This window comes from Sarcophilus harrisii, chromosome 1 (assembly GCF_902635505.1).
Source record: "Sarcophilus harrisii chromosome 1, mSarHar1.11, whole genome shotgun sequence".
Classification (NCBI taxonomy): domain Eukaryota; kingdom Metazoa; phylum Chordata; class Mammalia; order Dasyuromorphia; family Dasyuridae; genus Sarcophilus; species Sarcophilus harrisii.
In genome coordinates this window covers 472,235,874-472,262,127 of record NC_045426.1, presented here as the reverse complement: position 1 = coordinate 472,262,127, position 26,254 = coordinate 472,235,874, and the positions used below count along the sequence as shown (strand labels likewise).

Sequence of the window (26,254 nt, the reverse complement as noted above, 5' to 3'; positions counted from 1 at the left end):
AGAGACAAATTCTGAGTGATGAGGCATTTTAAATAGAATTACAAAATAATGAATCAATATTTTCAAATTGAGATAATAATAGATTAAGAACATGACTATTGGGAGATTGGGTACTTTATTATTAACAAACCTTAAATATTTTATGGGGCAGAAACACTTGAACTTTAAAATTTAAACTATAAAAATGATAATTTTTCAAATATATCTTTCTGGGAAGGTACAATGCCATTAACAAGTTACACATTCTGTAATGAAATCTGTGAGGAATAATGCAATTGTTGTTAAAAACTTAAGTCTATATCTATATGTGTTAATCACACAGATTTAAACATTAAATCTGTCTAAATTTCTGTGGTCTACTTATAGAACTAATATGTGCTAGAAAATCAGCCATTTTATGTCAATCTGAGGTTTTTATTGATCTTTTGTCTTTAAGACCAGATACATTATTTTCTGTTTTATTTATTTACTTTTGCAGCAGTTCATGAATCCTTCATAATTCATCATTTTTTAAATCTCACAAATCTTCATGACATCAGTGTACCACAACTGGTTTAATCATTCCCCAATTAATGGACATCAATTATATTTACAATATGTTTGCTTTTTCAAGGAAAAAAAAAACTTTCTACATATATTTGGTTGTGTAATGCCCCTTTCTTTATGTTTTTGTCTTCCTCAAGGTAGCCAAGAGTAAACAGGAATAGATAGATAGATAGGAAGAAAAAAAAAAGAAAGGAAGGAAAGAAGGAAGGAAGGAAGAAGGAAGGAAGGAAGGAAGGAAGAAAGGAAGGAAGGAAGGAAGGAAGGAAGGAAGGAAGGAAGGAAGGAAAGAAGGAAGGAAAAAAGGAAAAAAAGCAAAGAAGGAAAGAAGGGAGCAAGGGAGAGAAGGAGGAGGAAAAGAAAAAAAAGAACTAAAGTTACTGTGTTCTAGGCATTGTGAAAAGTGAGTATTTGATGTAAGATTTGCTAGTAATTTCTTTCCTTGAAAACCCATCCAAAAAGATTGCTGTCATTTAAACAAACAAATTTATTATACTAGCAATCGCCATGAATAGATGTTCTAGAATGTATAACTCATGAATTGAAATTCTCACTTCATAAAAAAAAATCTTCTTTACACCTCACAGAAGTAATTTTTCAGTATCTTTAGTACATTTATTTGTCATAAACCCATAGAACCAGTATCATTATTATTTTTTGATTAAGTATGAAACATATTTCAATGTTTTCCAACTCACCTCTTTGTATAAAACTATTGTGTAACAATTGTTGTATAATAGGGATGATGGCAGAGGTGGCATAAGAGTGCTTCAGTTCTTTTTCAGTCTGTCTATATTAACTCTACCCATTTCTTCATGTACCTGTGGAAAAAATATACTAGGAATGAAAGATTATTTCAGTGACAACATTTTGTTATACAAACTATTCAGAACCTAACACAGCCTAAACATACTGCAATGTTTGCTAATTTTTAATACAAAATATAATTTAAAAAATTGACTCTGAATAATTGAAGTAGAAGAATCTTTTATTTTAAAATAATATCTTACTCCTAGAATCTTGGATGAAATCTCAACACTAATTTTTTTTACATTAGTAATAATGTTTAATTGAATAGAAGTTGATAGGGGAATGTATTTATTTCACCTTCATGCCTCTTTAATTATCATTTTGATTGTTTTCATTTAGAAAGATCAATGGCCATATAATGGCTATAGGGTCATTTTTTTTTTAATGTTTGCCTGAATGGAAGTTAATATTTTGAGAGTCTCATTTCTTCTAAACTTTGGATCTGTGGTGCATATTCTCTAAGCTTTAGGTCTGAGCAACTGCATAAAGCTTTGAATTGTTACAAGAAGTACTTATGGTGGTGAATTATTCATAAGCCAATTTGAGATGCATTGCACTTGGAGTGCAGTAGAAATGAGAAATGAAATATCTATTTTTTAATTTAGAATTTATCATGTTTCATGTTGTTTGTGTTTTTTTTTTCCTATGAGAAATATGTAATCAAATATAATTCACTTTATTACATTTTTGGAGAAAAAATCTTTTAAAATTGCAAGAATTTGAATATGTCTACCTACTGAAGATTATCTGTTTAGTTTTTTCATATGCACAAAAGCCTCAGGACCCTGAAATTTATATGGAAATAAAGACTATGAGTAAAGTAAGTTCCAGTGGAAAGTAAACGAGTAAAGAAGAATATGAATGATATCTTTCCTTGTTAAAAATATGTTTATTTTGGATTTTCCTTTATATGGGAATATAGAAAGATTATTATCTCTCTACTAATCCTCATGCACTTTATTTTATCACTTTTTCTATTTTTTCTGAAATCAATCTGCTCAGAAAGAAAACTAAAATATTTTTCACTCATAATCTATCTTTATATATCCTAAGATCACATAATAGTACCTATTATTAATCAATCAGTCAATAATCATGTATTAACTATCTACTGCATGTCAAATACTTTGCTAAATGCTGGCAGTAAAAATCAATTAGTGATTAGCTAGTTGTTGTCCTTTGTTCTCAAAGAGGACTAAATTCAAGCTACTACATCCCAGAGTATAGCTTATCAGACCAATACAAGGTCAGAATGCTTTATGACAGGTTGGGCACAGATAGTCAGTCCATGTGAAAATTTCAGGTGAATTCTCTAAAACATTGCAATGAGTAAATTAGATATTGATTTTGAAAGAGAAATCATGTTTCTATTATAATTTGAAACCTATTTGAATAATGGTAGCAGATATTCCCCAAATGCAATCATCACTAATATTTTTTATGCTCTTCATTTATATTGTTCAGAAATCCTCCCAAATTCAAACCAAGAGGAATTTTTTTGCAAGTAGATTTAATTTTTTTCAAGTACATTAAAATTAATGTTTTGAGTACAAGGAAATAATTAGTCATCTATTTCATACAGAATTATTTTAACTTTCTTTTGTGGAGAGGAGAGGAAAGAAAGTCCTCTATTTTTCCTGAAGGATAGTTACCAAATTTCTACAAAACTCAACTCAATCTTTCCTCTATTAGGTCTTTGCCAATCACTCTTGACTCCAGTGTTTTTCTCTAAAATTATTCTATAGATCATATTAATATATTGATAGATTTTCTTATCTGATAGAATTTAAATTTCTTGAATGTAAAGCCTTTGACTGTTGTCTTCCTGTACCCTTTAGTTCCATCCTTTCTAAAATAATTTTCCATCTACTTTCCATTTTTCACATATGTTCATATATACACACACATATGCAAAAATATTTTCTTAACAATTATAATGCAATAATCACATCACATTGTTACATTGTCTTGATGGCAGGACTTATATTTTGTAACTGTGTCTCCAAGTTAGTGTTTAATAAATGCTTCTTGACTCATCCTAGGCCCAGCATTCTATTCACTGTGCCACCTAGTTCCATTTAAAGTAAGAAACGGTGTAATATAGTACATATAGAATTAGCTGCTGAGTCAGAAAACCATTGCTTCAACTTTAACATCAAGTGATGTATCACTTATCTTTAAATACCCAAAGACAATGTTCTAATATTTTGTATGCTGCAGAGAAGGTGCTGGTAGAAAAACTTCCTCACAAGGAAATCATAAGTATATTAATTCTTAAAAATTCAAAAGTAAGAAGACAAAAACAAAATTTAAAAAAGCAATTCTATGGAAATTAGGGCAAATATCAATGAACAAGTATTGAAGTGCATATTATGTGCCAAATACTGTGTTAGATGCTGGGGATATATACCAAAAAAAAAAAAAAAAAAAGTCTGGTTTTCAAGGAGTTTATATTATAATCATTAAATTGCAAGCTTCTAATAAGCATTTCCAAAAGTGGGTTTTAGTCAGAACATCACAGGGTCATGTTGTCTAAACCTCTCATTTTTATAGATGAGAAACTTAAGCCTGAGAGATTCCTACAGTTACACAGATAGAAAGCAATAGAGCTGGGATTTGACCTCATGTGCTCAGACTCAAGATTTAGCCCTTATTTCACTGTACCATGATAAATAGAGTGACATAATGAATAGAAAACTAGTCTCGTGGCCAAGAGACCAGGAGTTTAAGCCCTGCTTCTGACTTGTGGTGTGGCCCTGGACTAGTAACTTTCTGATCTTGTCTAGGCAAATAAGTTGTAGAGAAGGTACAAATCTATATGTTAAAGAGAATGTCTACACCTAGAATGCTCAATATTAGGGAAATAACAGCTCAAATCCCTATCCCTTAACTGGGTCATTGATATTATCTTCCTTTATTTAATGTTGCTATTGTTTAACAAATGGGTAACTTTATGTTCACTTTTTGCTTGTTGTAAATGAGTTTATACTTATAAAGAGGAAGTTATTCATAAATATATTACTGAAGAAATTTCTTTTTTAGGAAGTAAGGATCATATAAGTAATAAAAGTTTTAGCGTGGCCTGTATGAATGGAGCCATTTAGGTAATACAGAACTTGATTAATGTAATGCAGTGGTATGAGAAGCTCAGTGGATAGCACATAGAACCTGGAATCAGGAACACCCAAGTTCAAATTTGATTTCACATAGTTATTAATTCTGTGACCCTGGGCAAATGACTTAACATTGTTTGCTTAGTTCCTCATCTATTAAATTAGCTGGTGAAGTAAAAGCAACTCATTTCAAGATCCTTGCAAAGAAAACCTCAAATAGTATTACAAAGTGTTACAAGGACTGAACAGTGTAGTGGCACTTTAAAAAATCAACTATGTTCAGTTCTAATGAAGTCAAAATTGGTAATGCAGGTCTGAAGCATGAAGTACAATAGATTTGGTGACTATTTTTTTTTTCTATTTTGCTCCAAATAAGACTATCTGTCATTGTCAAGATTCCTCTATAGATCATTTTTAAATGCAAATAAAGCAACTGGTCCACAAATATAATCATACATCATATTATATAAATAGAGCATGGTGCCCTCTATTCTTATCCCTTACATGATTAATTTTAAAAGGCATTTTTGTTTTTAGACTGGAAATACTAGATAATGAAATAGAAGAGATACAAATAGAATCAAGAAAGAAAATGCAGACTCAAGAAGTTAGGCAAATTGTGTTTAAGACTCAGATTGTCAGTATATACACTTCACCTCTTTACTGAATTACATTTGAAGAAATTTGGGAAGGAAATGATGAGTGTTTTGACTAAACTGAAGACATGTCAATGAAGTACTTAAATTTATAGGAACTTTGATGTTCATTCTTTATACCAATAGGAAATATCTTCCAATTCTTATAATAGGAAAATAATGGGAGTTAGCATGGTATTACATGCTTTTCTCCTATCAAATTTAATCAAATACTTTTTTGTAATGAAGTTTGACTTTCTAATTTCCTAATTCTTACTTTTAAAAATATCTATTTCAGTGATAAGGTTTTCTTAAAAATGTCTCTAGAATATTTCTCTTGTTATGGTAATAGCTAACTGGATGAAATGTATATTTTGCAAATCTTTTTCTCAGTAATTCAGAAGGTATAGTGAAGAAAACATTCAATGTAGATTAGACATTTAGAGTGTATGGAAGGAGATTTGTTATGCTTCCATCTTCATTAAAATGTTATTGATTGTAAATTGGTCTTGCTAAGTAAGAATGGTCATTCTTTTGTTATTCTTAGACTACAGTTATATTAGCAACATATTTATAGTTTTCTGTTCAAAAACTATGAAAGGCCATCTCTTTATATCAGTTTAGCACATGGCTCAAATTATAGACCTTTCACCAAGTCATGAATTCCATTATATTTCTTTGCTTCAGGGTATATTTTGGTGAATCAGAGGATCCCAAAACTACATAATATGATAGAATTTTAAACAAAATTTTCATTAGTGTTTAAGAAAAACTATAACATAAAGGCATCAGAAATACCACTTATTAAAAATATCTTCAGTATGATTCTGTCAATATATAGCAATTCTTATAGCAGCTTTGTGCAGTGAGGCAGAACAGTCTCTTTAGATCTCTCTCATATAAAGTAACTTTTTTTTTTTAATCTTTCTAGTGCAAGACCTATGCCTGTGTATTGGAAAGTCATCTAATGGGACTAACTATTGACTTTAGTATGGGATTTGTCTGCTTCGATGCTGCAACAAAGGTAAAATTTTCACTCCTGACTAATAATATTGGTGGAGGCATTCAGACTTTGGACTTTAACAAATATACTTAAAACATTTTCTTATAATTTTATAGCCAATTATCTTTTGCCAGTTCCCTAGGTTATAGCATAAACTAAGGGGTTGTTTTCTAGTTAAAATGGGCTGAGTAGTGTTTTAATCTGATTATAGAATATTCAAAATAAAAACTGATAAGATAATAAGTATTTATGCTGCTAAAATCCAAAATGTAGTAAATGATTATTGTAGTTATTTGCACTTCAGTGAGCTATTCCCTTATTCTAAGGAAAAAATGTGTCTCAGTAATAAGAATTGCCTTAAAGATGTCTCTAAACTATTTCTCTTGTACTATATAAAAATTGCTGGCATAAAAGTAATTTTTTTTATGATAAGGTTTTTTTGTGCTTTTACCTTCCTAATCACTATTTCAGACTTATGGAATCTCTGATTTGGAAGAAATTTTAGAGATAAACAATTTGAGTCTTTATTCCATTTTCAAGTGTGGTACAATGAATACTGGAGGGTCTCTGAAATCCTTTCAGAGCGTCTACAAATTCAAAATTAATTTTTTTTCTATTTATGATAAATATCTATTATGTAACCCATATAAACAAAAACTCTTTGGACATATTCTTAATAGTTGTTAATACTGTAAAGATACTGAGAAAAAGAGTTTGAGAACCACTGCAATAGAGCCTTCTATTGCATCAGGCACCTGGTGTCTTTGCACTATTTGAACTTAGCTATTTGTCAAAACTTGTTTTCAGAAAATGATCTAGTAAATTCTTTCATACTAAAGCCTTAATTACTGATCTGGTTTTGTGGCATGTCCCCTCCATATGATTAAAATCATACCATTGATATTTTTGCTATCATTATTACCATTGTTTAAGAGCAGGCAAAGACTTAAAATAAAAGAATTAATCCTAAATTATGGCATGAAAACACAGATGAATGTTTGAGAGCTGAGCTTTCTGGTATTACTGAAATTCTCTCCCTTCCTGTCTTTCTCTGTCATCCCTTACCCCACTCATTTTCTCTTTTTTTCTCTTACATACACACACACACACACACACACACACACACATACAACACACACAGAGACATGCACACAAAAATAACATGTACTCAACATATGTATATTTATGCAAAACATTAATTTAAATGAAATTCAAAGGTCAGACCTACAAAATCAAATTCAGAAAGGAACAAAAAGAATTATTACATACATGTGTTGACTCCATGGGTAGTCTTATTGCATTGTGATTCTTAATGACATCAGAGGCATCATTATAGCAATCAAATAAATTTGGGGAAGTCTATTTAAAAGCCTTACATGCATTTTTTTGAGAGCCTAAAGCTTTTATTGCTCTATCTTCAAGACAGATCAAAGCCATTGATGTCTTGATTTTCAACTTTTGTGACTTGTACAGCTTGAGGATAATGAGGATACAAATGTCTCAAACAATGTATATCACTATGTGCTTACTCATACCATGGGTATTCTGGCAAGTTTCCCAGAAGGAGCCAGGAAGCAGTTAGTGAATCTGATTAGTTGGTAAATGCTAAGAAAATTATTGTATTTCCATCTAGGGGGCAAAAACACTTAGTGAGAAATGAAGGTTGAGTCCAAATAAATTTGACAAGGAGAAAGTCCAAAGCAGTAAAAGGAATCGCAATAATCTCTACCATTAGTCATCACACTCCACCATGATGAACATTCACATTTAAAGATATTTAAGGATTGTGTGGAACCAAAGCATTTGCTATGTCCCCTGTGTTCATGAATTCATAGATCTAGAGCTGAAAAGAATATTAAAGGTCAACTACCCCAATCCAGCATTTTACAGATGAGGTAAATAAGGGCCACAGAGGCTAAGCGACATGAATTTATTCATATTTCCTTCGAATAATGATCATAAATTTTATATCAGTTTAGGATAACAAGTTGTACATATTGGATTTCTGATTTAATGTGCAACCTTTTTTTTTTTTCTTTTGTATTGGTGGCAGTCATATTATATTGTGAAAATTCTTGTTATATTAATAAATAAATTAATTGATAATAAAGTATTTCTTTAATATAAGTGAATTTCCTGTATGTCAAAAAATATCACAATCTGGTGATTGAAATTCAAGTAATTAAAATATAGATTTCATTGATCTTCCACGAGGAAATTTTCTACCAATATTAGTATTATTCAATTAATTATTATTATCATTATTTTTAATAATTTTATATTCATATTCTTTAAGAGTTTCCTAAGGCACTGAGAGTTTCTGTAATTTCCCTAATATCATATTATCAGGTGTGTCAGAGGCAGTATTTGAATCCAAGTCCTTGTATTTTGAAAATTAGTTCTTTAATGCTACACCTATCAGTTTAAGTTTTTCTGTCTTTGAGTCATAAGCAAATGGATTTATAAATAAAAAATCTTCCTAAAGGTATGGAATGCATGAAAGGGTACATAAATAACAGAAACATCAGTGTAGCCCTACTTCTCCAAACTTTTTAAAAAATACTTTGTTGTTTTTTTTTTTTTCAATTCCCCCCCCATTCCTTCATATCTGTTACCCTTTCTAACTAAAATGAATATAGTCTCTTTCATAAATAGCAGGCAAAAGCAATTATTGATTATTTTCTTCTACTCAAACATACTGATAGTGAATAGAAAAATGCTGAGTAGAACTAAAATGTTGGTTTTGAGAACTAAGCTCATAGAAACAAGAAAGCTGGTGTTCTCTTCTTCCCAGAGGGATTTCTTTCTATAATTACTCTGATTAAAGAAGCCCAATTTTCCATTATTGGCTTGTAATTTTTAAAAATTATTTACCAAGAAAGAGCATTTGATGTCATAATATGTTCAGCAATATTGACAATGAGAATATAGAGTGAACTCAATATTATCCAGGCAAGTTTTTAATCATATTCAGTTTACCTCTTTCCCTGCTTCCATCTATTCCATGTTCTTTCTCAATTGAATTCTTTTTTTTTTTTTTTTTTTGCACCATTTGAAAAGGACAGTAGAAGAGAGGAAAGATAAAATTTATATCAGGTAACTTCTCTATTTATTAGATATAGACATAATTGTACACTTCTGGGAGCCAAGATGGCAAAGTAAGCAGGAAATTGCTCTAACCATTTAACCAGGTAAACAACCTAGTCTTGCCAGCTACAGGCACAAGAAACCTGAAACAGTGTTCCTTCCACCCTTAGAGCAAAGCTCAAATTTTTTTAAAAAGGAAAAAAAAAGCTGGGAAAAGATGAATAAAAAACAAGTACTCAGTATGATACAACCTAGAAGTATAATATAACATGATGTTTATATTCTACTTCAATGACATATATTGCTAGACAAAAAGAACCAAAAAATGATTTCTATTCACATCAATGACTTTCTCTGAAAATTTATGTTCTTTGATTTTTACCTGGCTAATGAAAGAATGATAATTTGGAATGAAGAAGGAAAATACAGTAATCTCTTTGCACTTTACAAAAGGTGGACATATCTAGAGACAGCCAGAGAGCCAAATAATGTGTTGAAAATGGCAAATTATTTCTCTCTTAAATTCACTAATTGTCATTCTTATTTTGTTTGCTTTCCAATTTCATTTTATTTTTCACAAATACATATAAAGATAGTTTTCATCATTCATCTTTTGTGATATTTCATGTTCCAATTTTTTCTTCCTCTCTTCTTTATTACCTTCTTCCTCAAGACAGCAAGGAATCTGATCTAGGTAAAACATGTGTAATTCTTTAAAATATATATTTCTACATTTGTCATGTTGTACAAAACAAATCAGATCAAAAAAGGAAAAAAGATCACAAGAAAGAAAAAAATGAGCAAACAAACAAGAACAATAATAACAAAGGTGAAAATGCTTTGCTCTGATGCACATTCAAGTCTCCACAATTGTATCTCTGGATACCAATAGAATTTTCCATCCCAAGTCTATTCAAGTTGCCTTGAATCACTGAAAAGAGTAAAGTCCATCACAATTTATCATCACATACTCTTGTTCTTAATGTGTACAATGTTCTCTTAGTTCTGTTCACTTTATTTAGTCTCAGTTCTTGTAAGTCTTTCCACTTTTTCAGCCTGCTCATCTTTTCTTATGGAACAATAACATCTCATCCCCTTACATTCATATATCGTAACTCATTCAGCCATTCTCAAACTGATAGATATCAACATTGTCATTCTTAAAGTCATTTTTAGGTTAGCAGAATTTATATTAGTTTAAGCTTTTTAATGTAAAAGACTTAACAAATATCACTGCCATCAAAGAGTTGAGTCTTATCTTTAAATGAAGAAAGAAACCAAGAATTTCAGAATTGGAAGGGAAAGCAGAGCTTGATATTTGATGAATAAACATGACTTTTCTCTACAACATAATTGGCAAGTGATTATTCAGCCTTTAGATAACTAAAGACCTTTAATGATGGAAATCTTACCACTTCTTGACACAACCTTTTCCACTTTTCAGTATCTCTAATTGTTGGAAAGTTTTCCTTTATATAATAAAAAATCTTATCCTTTAACCTTTCAAATACTATTCCTAGTTCTATCTCTAGCTACCTCAACAAGTTTAATTCCTTTATCACTTGGCAGTTTGTTAAATATTTGCAGATAGCAATCATATTTTCTTAAAATCTGTCCAAATTCATCCCTCATTTCTTCAACCAATTCTCATATGGCATGATTTCCAATTTTTTCAATACTTTTGAAACCCACACTTGGTTGCACTAGCTTGTCAGTGTCTTTCCTGAAATAACTACTTGAAAATAAACATTATATTCCAGGTATGGTCTGACCAAGGCAAAGTATAGCAGAATTGTCATATATAACTTTTTTTAAATCACCATGCCTTTATGAATGTAGTAATTAGCTAATATTGTATTAGAAGTTAGTTTTTATTCTTTTGGAGGAATCCCATGTTTTATTGTTGAGTTGAATTGAACTTGTTAAAAGCTGCTAAAACTTCCCATTTAAGTGTTGTTTTTTTTTTTTTTTTTTTTTTTTTTTTTGCCATGTCTTAGGCTTTCTATAGTTGCACAATTAATTTTCAAACCATAAGGAATTTCACATGTATATGTGTTAAGTTATATTTAATTCCATTAAAAAAAAAACTATTTCATTGGCTTATTTCTCCCAGTTCTGTGCCATCTAACTTGATAATCATGCCATTTCTATCATTCTACAACTCATTGACTTTAAAACATGAAATTGCAAAGGACCAAGACCAAATCATGGGAAAATTCTACTCATCAATTATTTTCATATTCATATAAATTTCTCAGTTACTATTTATTGTGTCTAGTTCATTAACCAGTCCAAAACCTAACTAAGTTTCTAACAAATAACTAATATTATTATATCTTTTTCATTAGTATAGCACTGGGTAGTATTCCATAATTTTATATTACCTTCAACTACCAATAACCAGATCAAAATATAAAATATGAAGTTTGTCAAAGATACCAACATGAATTGGTAGGGGTTGTTTCTTCATTTAAAAGTTCAGTGTAATAAACATATCATAGATTTTGTCCCTATTTTTTTCTCTACATAAATATAAAGGAAGCTGTAATAATGAAATTAAAGTAAAATTAATAAAAATAAATCTGTATGATATTTCAGTTTTAACAGTGTTCAAATAGATCTTATATAGTTTGAGAAGTTAATTCTTCCTTCAACCTAGTTGGTATAATCACAAAAAAAAAAAAAATAGGGGTTAGATAAGCAAGGTAAACAAAGTATTAATATGTTAAACAAAATGTAACACATATATGTATCCACTGGCCTTGTTCTTATTAGTTTCTTACATATATGCCTCACTGCTAGCATATTTTCAGCTCATTAATATACTACCAAGTGATGCGATGTGTATTTGCATAAGAAGTAATATTGTGTAGCTACTATTATTAGTATTATCTTAGTAAATAAATGTCTTTACTTTGGGCTAATTGTCTCTTCTGGATGACTATTAAAATTAAGTGTTGGGTAATACTTACTATGCCAAGAAAGCAACCAAATCAGCCATAATGTTCCCTCCAAAAGTGTGCAGAGGCAGGCTTTAATGTTATGTCCATTAAGGAGGAAGAAAAAATGAGGGGATACAAAAAATGCTATCATGGTGACAGAGCCATGAAAAACATAAATTCAGAAGAAGGTGTTGAATGCACAACATTTCTAAGCAAAACTCAAATAAAAATATATTTTGGACTCCAGAATTCAACTATAGTATATAGTAGAGATAAAGCCAGAGATTCAAAAAGGGTTTTGTTTTGGTAAATAAAATGGGAGTGTTAGAGGAGAAAAATGGACAAAATGGGAACTATGTGAGAAAGACCTGGACACAACTTTGGCAAAGGAGGTACAAAACCCTATACTAGCAACAAATTCACTTTTGAAAATTATAATCAACCAGATAAAAGCTAATGACTCCTTTAGACAATGAGAAATATTAACACAAACTTAGAAGATATAAGGTATTTCATAACAAAATAATTGACCTAGAAAAAAAATAAAAGAGAAAAAAATAAGAATCTGAACACAGTGAACTAAAATCAAAACCTAAATTTCATATAGCAAAATATCTTAGAAAATTATCTCGACTCTTAGAAACTGAGAACAAAGTAGAAATAGAAAGAATCCATTGACAATTACATGAAAGAGACTTAAAAAGTATTTTATGAGATTTTACTAGTACTGTCATTCATAAACTCCCATATTTTGTGCTCCCTAATATCACTTAACAAGTAAATTTCTCCCAGTTTCACTTAACCAGTTAATTTCAATCATTTTCACAATACTGAAAAATATGTAGGTTTACACAGTAGATACAGTGCCAGGCCTAGAGTCAGGAAGACACTTCTCCATGAATTTATATCCAGCCTCAGACATTTACTAGCTGAATGACCCTAGACAAGTCTCTTAAGTCTGTTTGTCTCTGTTCCTTATCTATAAAATGGGCTTGAAAAGAAAATGACATAAACTTCTCCAGTGTCTCTGTCAAGAAAATCCCATATGGGCTCACAGAGAGCTGGATATTGTTGAAAAACAACTTAATAATAACAACTTAATATAGTACTTTAAGCTTTCAAAAATATTTTATAAATAGTAGATTATCTTTTTAATGTCACAATAATTCTGGGAAGCCAATTTCTCCCCTCATTTCATAGATGAAAAAACTGAAACAAACAGAAAGTAAGTTACTTACCCACATTCACATGAATAGTATCTGAGGCTGAATTTTAATTCCAGTTTATCCTGATTTCAGATTCAGTCTTTTAATCATTGTATCACCTAATAACTACATGTAGCAAAAAAAAAGTACAGCAAGGATTGTAGTATAACAACATTCATCTAACTCCTTCCAAATCAGAGACACAATCTTCCCTTTGAAGATTCATTTAGTCTCAGAGAGAGTAGATTGAAACTTAAAATAATTATTACAAAATACCCCACCTCTACTCCTTAACCTAAACTAAAGCTGATCAGCCAAGAATGTAATGGGTCTCACTTATTAAAACATCATGAGGGGATCAAGAGAAAGAAATAGAAAGCTTTAAATTGAGGATATACTTCAGAGGGAAAATGAATAGCTGAAAGACTTTCACTGAAAAAGGAATAGAGCTGAATTACTTACTCCACAGAGGGTTGAACTAATAACAATGGACTTCAAGTGGGAAATGTGGAAGGAGAGAAAACAAGCATCTTGATAATTATCATGATGTAAAAATGAAATGGGTTCTATCAATGGAGCTAATAGGTTCCCTCTCTTTGGATTTCTTTGAACAAAATCTAGATGAAAATTTCTCAAATGTGTTTTAATGAATTTTTTCTTTGAATGTGTTTGATTAGGTAACCTCTATAATTTTCTTCACCTCTAAAATTTTATTTTAGATTAGTATTTTGTATTAAATTATCTTTTTAAGGGTATTTCTAGGTCACAATTTACCTTCAGTCAGAGATTAAAAGAAGTTGTTCAAATAACAACTGAATCAAAAGGAAGTCAAAGAGACAGAGAAACAAGGAAGATTTCACACAGGAAAATATCAATATCTATGTATCTGTATCTATCTATCTATATATTTGTGTGTACAAACATATACACACATATACATACATATGTATATGTGTGTGTGTATAGATAGATAGATAGATATTCTTTTGTTTTATCTCTTTGGATTCTAACTTTGGAACACAGCCAGATATTTCCTATTTCCCCTCATGCATCAAAATTGTATTTTAATTCTGCCATGGTTCTTAATATATTTTGCCAAGGAGACAATCAGTAATAAATTAAGTGAAAAAGGTTTGTGATAAATAACACAGTACCTTTAGAATACATTCAGGGAAGTGTTGACAAATATTTAGCACCTGGTTCTATAGGCAGAAAAAAAAATGCATTCACCTTTTATGTTTAATGTTCATTACTAAAATTTTCTCATTATTTTCTAAAATCTAGAAAATCAACAAAACAATAATTTAGCCCCTGATTTGTAATCTTGCCAATTTCTGAGGTGTAGATTCTCACAATAAAAATTTGAGAGTTCATTCTTTCAAACCTTATTAAGCTTGATCCCTCACCTATAATAATGGATCTACTTTTCAGTTTTGGTTGGAAGTAGTGTAATGTGGAAGAAAATGAGCAAGACAGAGATTAGAGACCAATTCAATAGTTTATTAAATGGAGAGAAATACTGGGACCAATGGATCCATGGTTGGTCCCAGGGCTGGACAAGACTATCATCTCAAAGAGTCCGGTCCCGAAGTACTCAGAGGGTAAGCCTTTTATGGGATAACAAGAACAACAACACAATGGAGGAGGTACCTGGGTGGGGATAACCTAATTGGGGGAGACCCCTAGGATGACACAATGGAGGGAGGTTACTTGTTAGAATCCTTACAAAGTGATAAGTCAGTTGCCTAATTTAGCATGGTAATTTAGCATTCTCTAGCTCACTAATGATTTAAGTACTCATTGGAGTTCATGCTTTTGGGAAATTCACAAGTCAGTCTTCTGTATGAGATTCACAATCAGAAACGCATTCTCTCAGAGGAGGAGTCAACCTTTGAGAGAGCATAAAAACAGGTGAGCTCAGTCAGCAGATTTCAGTTGAAAAGATTCAGACTGGAGGAGCATCAGTTCAGAGTGGGAGGCAGAACCAAATTCATTCACTTCATCTCACACCACTGTGGTAGCTAGCCTCCTGCACTTCCCCCACTGAGACCAAGGCTGGTCTGAAAGGCTCTTCAGAAAGCTACCGAGCCCCAAGCAAGGAGACAAGACTCTGAAGGAGAAAATAAATATTTGGATTTTATCAGCTGTCTGTATTTGAGGTGATTATTACTCTGAACTGAAATTAAGGCTACCTCCAGAAAACCTCCCCAAGAAACCTGCTCACAGAGAACGATTATATATTATATAAAAGAAAACACCACAGTTACTGATATTCTAATGATATCTAAAATGGATAAACCTTTATCCTGTCAAATATTAAAGAAGGAATGTCTATAACCTAAAGATATAAAACCTTTATCTCATCAACCATTTAAGAGGGAATGATTATAGCCTGGGGTTTGGGGGCAGAACAACTGAGGTAGACCTTTATCTCATCAAATATTAAGAAGGAAAGGTTATAACCTGAAGCAGAATAACTAAATAGGACAATTGGAGAAACTGGGTCACAACATTAAAAGGGAACTTTGGTACAACAAAATGAAGTTACAAAGAGTCAGACATGACTGACTAATAATCATTTAGTCTTGTGATCCAAAACAAATTTTATGGTTAAGGGGGTTTCAGAAAGAGAGGTTCAAGCAATCATAATATCAAACTGATATCAAAGGGTTTTAAATTTTCTAACCAATCATAAAACACACCTATATTGCTCAAAGTATTCTTTGTCATTCTTTTAATCCCTCTCCTCTCTGTTGGGGTCTTTGATTACTGAAAAGTCATTGACTCCAATTATTGACTACTGCTAGCCTAACTAATAAATAGATCCTACTTGGATCTTTGCTGCTTCAGTTTAAATTTATTTCCACTGTTATGGTAACCTTAGCTAAGTAATGTAACAATTTCTGCCTCAGTTTCCAAATCGATAAAATAATGGTGTTGAAACAAGAAATATTTCAGATATCTTCTAGCTCTAAATTTATGATCATTACACATTAATAATCCTCCAATATAAATGATGTATTTTTTTGCATTTTTAAAATAAAAAAATTATTTTAAAATTTGCATATATTTATATATGTCATATATTCAGATTCTCCTATTTGCCATTCTCCTCCCATATCTCCACCCACCCCAAAAGAAAAAAAGAATCTATTTGAGAGAGATCACTTGGAGTCTACTACAGCATTTTCAGATGAGAAATAATGCATATCTGGCCTGGAATGCTGGCCACATGAGTAGGAAGAACTAGGAGTGTTTTGGAAAAGTAGAATTGAAAAGACTTGGCAACTGACTCAATTATGGAGAAAGTGGGAGAGTCATGGTAACTGGAAGAAGGGTGGTATACTCAAGGAAAATTGAGAAGTTCAGAATCTGGACAGGTTCAGAGGGAAAATTAATGAAGCTTCTTTGGTTAAGCTATTTTTGACATGCTTATATAATATTCAATTTGAAATGTATAATAGTAAGATGATATTATGGGCTTGGTACTCTGGAGATTCAGGCTAGAAAAAGCTCTAAGAGTCATAGAGATACTAGTAAAAAACATGGAAACTGAGGTGACAAAAGACAAGACCTAGAACAGAAGCTTGGGACTTAAACATGATAATAAACTACTCTGGAGGAGAGGGAAAATGGGGGAGGGGTGGAGAAACAACAAGAAGTAGTTAGGCAAATAGGATTATAATCATGAGAAAACTGTGTCACAGAAACCCAAAAATGATAGGGTCCAGGAGGATAGAATATTCTCCTATGTCAAGCACTTACTTGACTTAACATAACTGTTGCTATGTCTAGCAAACTGTTCTATAGGTGTGAGTATGCCAACTCTTGTTTAAGCAGTTATTTTCCCCAATCTTTGTCATTTAAACCCCTTCATGACCTGGATTCTACTAGAGACAGTTTAGTAAGCAGAGAGGACAGAGCAGTAGCCCTGTAATTAGGAACACCTGAGTTCAAATTTTTCATTCAAACATTTACTAATTACATGACCATAGACAAATCACCTAATTGTTATATGCCTCAGGACCTACCATTTTATTTTATTTTAACAGGGTTATTTTAAAGATCAAATGAATATAAAGCACTTAGCATTAGGCCTAGTACATGGTAGGTGCTTATTCCCTTCCCCCCCTTTCCTATAAAAGGACCAGGTTTTGTTTTTTCTTTTTTTTTTTTAATTCTTTTTGTGCTCTGTTCTTGGATAAATGATCCTCTTAATGTTTCTCACCCATAATAATCCCTTTCCTGTTTCTGTGCATCAATACAAGCACATCAAGAGCTATTTAAAAATAACTAGAAAGTTTTTCTTTTGATGAGTTTTCTAGAAATACTGTCCTCAATTCTACTTTTTAAAATCCTTTGTTTCCTTCAAAGCTCAATTTAAATGTCAACTCATACACAAGATTTTTCCATTTGAATTATTTTGTGTTTAATTTCTTTACATTAGTTGAGGTTTAGCCACCAAATGATGGGGAAAAAAGATTTTACTCCACAAATTATATTGGGTTATGGGCCATTGTTGCAAGATTGCTCAAAAGAATTTGTAGTCTTAGGCCTTCTCCGAATCAAGATGCAAAGATTTTATTATGCTGTTAATGATGGACTAAATCCATAAGGGTTTTTAGCAATTAACAAGGGGGAAAGACAAGAACTAGATTCCCTAGCTGAATGCACAAATGGAAGAAAATGTCATTAAGAAGGAAGACTCCATTAAGACATGGTAAATTCCTGAACCCACATTACATAAGGTATACTATATTGGGGTTAAGCCAATATTAAAAAGGAATTAGAGTCTGTGTATTTGTGTATGTGTGTGTGGCAGGGGGAGATAATGTGTGGTTTACTATAAGAGTAAGTTCTTTTATAGAGGAAATATAACCTCCAGAATGGACTTCATAATTTCTAATTTAACTTAGTAAACTATGGAATCTTAATGATTTTATTAATGCAAGGACCCTAAGATAATTATATCATTGCTCCTCCTTGCTTGCCTCAGAGAGTAGCTTGGCTTACAGATTGTTTACAATATTTCAGACTCTACCAATGTCCAACTAGCTACCAAGGACCTCATCATAATTTTATTTACATACATGCATACACACACATATATATACCATTTAACAGATTATAAAACTGTGGCTCAGAAAGGTTAAAAAGTGTTTAAGTTCATATTGATGTTAATACACACAAACACATCTGTCTTCCCCTAAAGAACACAAGTTCCTTGAGGATAGAAAATGTTTTGTAACTGTCTCTTTTGTATTTGGTAACGTATCTTGGACATAATAAGCTCTTAAAAAAGGCCTGATTATTTTCAATTGTTTAGTCATTTTTCAGTTGTGTCTGTTGCTATATGATCTCATTTGAGGTTTTCTTGATAAAGACACTTAACTGGTTTGCAATTTCTTTCTCCAATTCATTTTACAGATGATGAATTAAGGAACACCAGGTAAAGTGACTTAAATAAGCTTGTGTAGCTAACAAGTATCTGAAATTAGATTTGAATTCAGGACGATTCCTCTTCTTGACTCCAGGACCAGTACTGTTTCCACTGTATCACTTAGTTAAACCTACTTGGTGACTACTGATTTATTAAAGAAACACTTTCTTCCTTCAAGAAGTTTACAAAGTAAAACCTCATCTATTTCCCCCTGTCTTCGGCATAGACACTCACCTATGTGAATCTATCAAACAAGAGAGCTTAAGTAAAGAGATTTATAAATATTAAAACTTCAAATAAATAGTATTTCTAATAATTAGATTCTAACAATAGTATTTCTTATAATTAAATATTGAATTGTCATGCATTTTTGTAATTTGGTCAAAGCAGATTAGATTGTAGTTAAAGAACCTTGGATACAATCCTAAATTGGTTACTTAACATCAATATGAACTTAAACACTTTTTAACCTTTCTGAGCCACAGTTTTATAATCTGTTAAATGGAAGAATTTTTATCAGATAATCTCCAAGTTCTCTAGTTTATGTTCCCTGAACAAATTTCCTGAGTAAAGAGCATGAATGTTTCAAAAATGTAGCTGGCCATTTTGTTAAAAATGCATAGATAATAATAACATACGATTAACTATAGAAGAGAACTATTTGCTTTAGTTAATAATTTGCTTTTGGTTCGCTGATAATAATTAAGAAAATGACTTGAGCTACACATGGAAAAGAAAAATCCAAAGTGTGACCATGTATAACTGGGCCTGCAGTAATTATATGCTATTTCATACTCCTAATGTATTCCTTTCATGTTAACTAAGTTTGGTATGTGCTTTAAAAATAATAAATGACATTCTGCTTTACTTTCTTGATATATAATTTTTGTACCATTAAGAATCCTTCTCTTTTATTATTCAGGTAGCACCCTATAATTTACTCACACTTAATTCATATCATCACTACTTTAGAGGAATCAACTTCTTACCACTGCTTACTCCTCTACCATACTTTTACTTACTCTACCATACTATTGCCATAGTGGTGGGCAGTAACCTTTTAAGAGAGAAAATAATAAAGCTTTTGTTTAGATAGCTAAATGTTTAAATAAATATACAGCCTTGTAAATTGCTATAATTTCTAATCTCATAGAAGACATAATAATGTATATCTTCTCAGAAAAATTTTAGCCACACTTAGATTGGCTTTTAAATAATTTTTGGAATATCTAACATATGATCAAAATTGAAATACTTGTCAATAAGTATAGGGTTCATTTTTTGAAAATATCTGTTGCTTGATGTTGGTAAAGATTCATCCATAATGATTTATGTCAACATAATGCATAAAACATAATCCTGGATTTTTCCATGCTTAAAGAAAAAAATGCAGACATAGTTTATAAATATATAATCATAACTAAACAAGTTAATTAATATTCATTCTACATCTGAGGCAAGGATTTTTTTTTTAATGTTGAAAGTGGAGAATATAATTTTGATTTCATAAAAACATGTTTTATCAAATAAGTGAACCTTTCAAGTAGAATGCAGTTGTTTCCTTAGGCTAGTTATGTTGCCACTGAAAGATATTCACAATTCCATATACTTTTATTTCTGGGTAACTATGAGATTCAGGTAAAAGTAAGGGAGGTTAGACAAATAAAGATTTAGGTGAGGTAACTTTCCAATCATATAACAGTAAATGATAAACTGAGACCTTGAACTGAGGTTTTCTGACTGTAAATTAGGCATTCTTAATACTATATAATGTTAGGGGGGGTCTTTATGTAAAAATGAGTTAAAGCAGATTCTAGATGATGCACAGAAATCTTGTTTCCAAAAACTGAAATTGAATGCATTATCTTTTATTTCTCCCTGTTAACAGATCTAAAAAATCATTTCTAAAGCTCAATAAATTTTCTACTTTTAGAATGTGAGAATTTATACTTCCTTCAAATGTGTAGGGCAGTACCACAATTCTAGAAGAATCACCTCATATCTGACATCATTTGTCCTCTAATAGAGAAGGGCTCAAAAGCTCAAGGTTATGTCTATGATTGATCTTTTCACAGAAATGCCATCATCCAAAAGTTGTTCTCTGTCACTCCATTATCAGGCACAGATACTATGAAGAAAAACACAAATACTGACATTAAGGAAAAACTATGAAGAAAAACACAAATACTGACATTAAGGAAAAGCTACTTAGGAATATTGGACCTCCACATTTGTCCTATAGTGTATCTGTCACATAGTGGAACCCCATTATTTTATAGATAAGAAACCAAGGCTCAGATTTAGTAATTTGCCCAAGGTCACACAGATAGTAAGTGGCAGATCTAGGGAGATACAGGAAAACACCTGCAAAAGTAGCAGGCTTTATTTTCAAAGAGGTTATCCTATATCTTCATAAAAAATCACAAAATTCTACACATAAAGTGTTTTGTAAAAAAAAATGTTATGCTTTCATTAATTTTTCAATTCTGATTAAAGGTAAAATTCTGAATTGCTTAGAGTTGTAAATACAAATTTATGATATGTAAATATAGACATGATGTATAAAATCATGATATTGGGAAATTTCTGTATTTAATTGAAAAGAAGTAGTGTCCATCTTAAAAATATCTGAAGTCAATAATTGACAAAAAATCAACAAAGAATATATATCTCACCAAAGGGGAAAAAAAGTTGTAAAATGATAAAAGTTGTTGACCTTTCTAAAGTTTTATCTTGAAAAAGTCAAAATCCCCAGTTAATATTAGCTTTGAGGTGTTGTTTCAAACTATCCAAGACATAAATCCAATTTTATCTGCTTTTATTGAACCATTTCTGAAGTACCAGACTTTAGTAGCACTTGCTGAATTCTTCAAATATAAAGTATTTGCTTTAGGCTGTCTCCCTGTGCTTCTCTTGAGGCCTATTGGGAGAAGACACATAATGTGAAATCCTGCCCTTGTGTACTTTTTCAGTCTTATCAATTATATGCAAGTACATAGTTATTTTAAGCCATATGCAAATTCATTTTTATAAATTTACCTTGGGGGAGTAGTTGACTTGTAATCAGTTCTTCCACATTTCCTATAATGGCATATGTTGCTTACAGTGACAATATTAGCATTACAAAGAGCTCTGAAGTTATTCAATAACTTTTAAGTTCATGGATCCAGAGACACTAAAGGATGGTTATAGAAAAGGAAGAAAGTCACATGCAAAAATTTACTTGAAAGAATATTCTCACTCAACTAGTACCTAACAGTCAGTCCCTTGCTTCCTGGATTTTTTTTTTTTTTGGTCATATCCAAAGAAATTTCAAATCTAAAGAGCAATCATAGTAGATCCAAAGATGAAGAAACTGAGAGCCAGGGAGGCTCAGTCAGTGCTCAAAGTCACACAAGCCATAAATGTCAAAGGCAAGATGTGAATTATGATCACCACATAAATGCTTGTATAGGCATTCTGATTTCTGTGGGATGATTGATCAAGGGTATTTTTTTTTTATTTAGAAAGCAGAACTTCCCTTTATTAATCTTGCTATCAGGTATCATTGTTTAATGGCAAAATTATTTACAAGTATACCCTAATTCATTCAACCAAAATTTATAGAATGCCTAGTAATGTACATTTTGCTAAATAGGGATGCCACAATGACAATATTCAATAAAATACAAATTGTTATAATTGATTGTAAGTTCTTAAAAAGGCAGGACTTTGCACATTGTAGGTGCTTGATAAATGCTTGTTGATCAATTGATTACATAAATAGTTTCTCAAGAAGTTTGCAATGCAGTAGAGCACATGATTCATAAATGGATAATCATACATTCACTGCTCACTATTACTCCTTCACTAAGTTCTGCAGACTTAACAGATTCTAACATAAATGACTTTTAAAGGAAGTACAATTTTGTTGTGGCATGTAAACTCTCAAGGATGCTTTAAAACTGAATAGATATTCTAAAGAGATTGAGATTATTGTTCCTTTGCATGGATACCCCAGTAGGTATTAGGTGTCAGAGTGGCTAGAGCACTGGACCTTGAGGCTGGAAGACCTAATTTCAAATTACACTTCACATACTTAGCAACTCTGTGACCCTGGGCAAGCCACTTAACCTCTGTCTCCCCAGTTTCCTCATCTGTAAAATGGGAATAATTATGGCATCTACTTGTTAGGAGGGTTATTGTGTGTTGGGGGGGGGAGAATGAGATGATGTTTGTAAAGAATTTTGCAAACCTTAAAGTATTATGTAAATACTAGAAATTATTATTATCATTTATTATTATTATTATAGCAACAAGGCTACTGTCATTGGAAAAATGTTCATCATGCTTGAATTCCATCATAATGAAAAATGCAGTGTACAAGTAGCTTCTACATGTTAAAGGAGATTAGAAGATAGTAACAACTGAAAGCCAAGGAAATAATTTAAAGGACACACAGAAGCCCAGATCCAAATAATGTGACATAGCTGTAGGTTGCAAGGAAATAATAACCAGGACAAAGAAATCTGTCATGTAACAATCAGAATTTCATCGGAGGTGTTTGGCTTTTAAAGGAAGAAATACAGACTGAAACAGATTCTCAGTATTCAGAGAATATCGTTTACAACTTTTACATGTGCCTGGCCTAGAAACATTTCCTGGGCTGATGTTCAGTTTTGTAGTTACAACCACAAAGCAATGATATCTCTTGATATGAAACCCAACCAGTGGTTCAATTTCAAATTCTGAGCATTCAACAGATTTTACAAAAGACCTATTTTTTTTGTTTTATTAAATACTAATAGATATTATTTAGGATTCATGTATGAATAATATCCATGTTTTGTGGTTATGGAATGACATCTGGAGGAACATGGGTTCAATTCCTTCTTATGACATTTACTAACTGCTAGTTTGGACTAATTACTAGATATGGATAATGTTACATATATCATACTATATATCATAAAATGGAAACAGAGTTTTTCAAATCTTTAAAAAATGCTCAAGTGAGACAATATATAGCACTTAGTAAATAGTAGGTAGTTATATATTTGTTTTCCCCTCATGCCACACTAAAAACATAATAGTTAGTATTTCTTTAGTTTTTCATAATTGCGAAACTCTTGACATTTAACTCATTTGTGGGCTAAGTGCTATTATTATTCCCATTTTATAGATCGGGAAACTGAAAAAGAGAGGGTAAGTGAATTGCTGTGTAATAACAAAACTTATTATCTGAGACAGAATGCTAAAGACTTTCTGAATCAAAATCTAACACTATCCATAGAACCATCAAGCTGAATAACTATTATTGTTACTAGAGAGAAAAAAGGGAGGGAGAAGAAAAGAAAGGAACAAGATAGAGAGAGTAGCAATGTCAGTGACTAGAAATGACTTAGAAGCTCCCTCTTTCTTGATTAATCAGGCTCAAACTCTCAGGCATGTGTGAATTATAACTTAAGATCTAGGATGATTTTTTGAAGTTTACAATGCATGGGGCAATTCTTGACAAGCAGGACTTTGAGTATATCAACTTTTATTTTCTAGGCACTATCAAAGTCAATTGATTTTCAACTGATTTAACAGAACTTAGAAGAAAAAATGGTTATGCAATTTTCTTTGTCACTCTTGAACTTTCTTTTTCTTTCTTATTTTTTTTTTAACCTCCAGGGTTTTTCTTTGGGAAATCCAGTTTCCATAGCCAGGACCTCAATCATTTTTCCCCTATCTGGTGATCACAAGAAGTTTCCTTTAAGCTTCCTCATCACAGGAACTCAGCTTTTCTCTTATTAAATAAACAGAATCCTCTAGGCTGTTCAAGCTTACTTTGGATCCTTTTATCTTGTAATGTGAACAGTGCAACATATCATTCCAATGCAGCACTGTTTTTTGGTGGGTGCTAGGGAGGGGAAAACAGAAACTGAGATTACCCAGGTATAAGAAATTCTAGCTACAAAGAAACATTAGCATTTGTTTTGTGTTTTATAATCATGTAGGGATGCCCGGGGCACTGAGAGTTTAGCAAATTTTGCCTTGCATTCACATTATCAATACATGTTAGAGTGAAGACTTGGCTTCAAGGCTATGTACTTTATCATGTTGTCTTGCATATATAAAATATATTATGCAGAAAGCTGTTTAATCATATTAAGTATACACATTTCACATGTTACCATGTTCACATACATATTGTAAACAGTTACAAAATATATTGTAGTTTGCTCTTTATCAAAAAAGTTCCATTCTACCAGCCAATAACATCACATCAGGCCTTGATTATAGCAACCATTATATGACCACCAAGCTTCTGACTCAAGCTAGCCATACCCTTCTTTTCCCCAGAAGTTCTAGATCAGTTAGACTCATGAAAGAGAAGAGAAATGCAATATTCATCCTTCACCCTGGCCCCTGCACATGGCTTCCTTCCAGGATCATATCATCTACAACAACCCCCAGAATTCATAGGATAGCAGTCCCTTCCCCATTTGCTTCTTTTATTTTTGTTAATAACAGGCCTGGAAATCAATCCCATCCCCACTAAGGGTTGGGAGAGGTCTTCATTTCTAGCTAATTGATAATTTTCTGCCCTATCAATGGAGTTAGATGAATAGGACTGGAGGGAGCTAAAAGTGAGGAAAAGGGGAAAAGTTCTTAGATTCTGTCAAATCTTAGACAACTTTATTTTTTTTTCCTGTTCACATCACAATTTATCATATTTCTGCTTATGAATTTATATACTTCCAAATATCTGACTCTGACTTGATAAATCATTGTAGACCTGGAATCTGCAATACTCATGAATCTACCATTAATGCTGGATATTTCTTTTCTGCAGGGATAACTTAGGATAGATTATGGGAGGTGTATAGGGAGAACATGGTGACATACATGAGAGTTTGATAAGTATGATTTAGCTTTTTTTTTTAATTTTTTTTTTTTGCTACTTGTTCAATTCTTTTGTGAGTAATGGTTGTGAGAAATAGAGTTCTGTTACTGGGTACAAAGTTAGAAATTTTGATAACCTACTCCAAGGTGGGAAACAGCTCCCAGGAATTTCCTGGTTTTAGATGGATTATCATAGTGAATGGCACATTTTAGTTAGTTCTTCCCAAAGAATAAAGAGAAGTTGGGTCCAGGGAAAGGTAAGCCTATCCAGCCAAAGACTGAGACATTCTATAGAGACCTGGGATGGAAAATAGCTTTCCTTAAGCTGTCCTGGGAAGATCTTTACCAAATGAGTCATAGAATATGACAACTAGAAGATTTTTTTGAGACAATCTTATCCAGCCTTCTCATTTTTACACATGAGGAAACTGAGGTACAAGAAAATTAAATGAAGTGTGGGTATATCTAATACCCACAGAGACACAAAGACATAGAGGCAGAGACAGAGATAGAAGAGGCAAACACAGAGAGAAACAGAGACAGAGAGGCAGAGAGAGAGAGAGAATGAATTTTTTTGAGGGGAAGGAATGTAGTAGTTAAATCAAC

At 31.8% G+C, this 26,254-nt stretch overlaps 1 protein-coding gene across 2 annotated transcripts in view; it reads left to right on the top strand.

The window, feature by feature from the left end:
- Positions 1–26,254, top strand: part of SNTG1 (syntrophin gamma 1) — a 786,808-nt gene that overhangs the window by 658,594 nt on the left and 101,960 nt on the right. For both annotated transcript variants that reach the window (XM_031946419.1, XM_031946418.1), the window contains one exon: positions 6,033–6,125. In XM_031946419.1, coding sequence (XP_031802279.1) covers positions 6,033–6,125 — 93 coding nt within the window. The remainder of the gene's footprint in view (positions 1–6,032; positions 6,126–26,254) is intronic.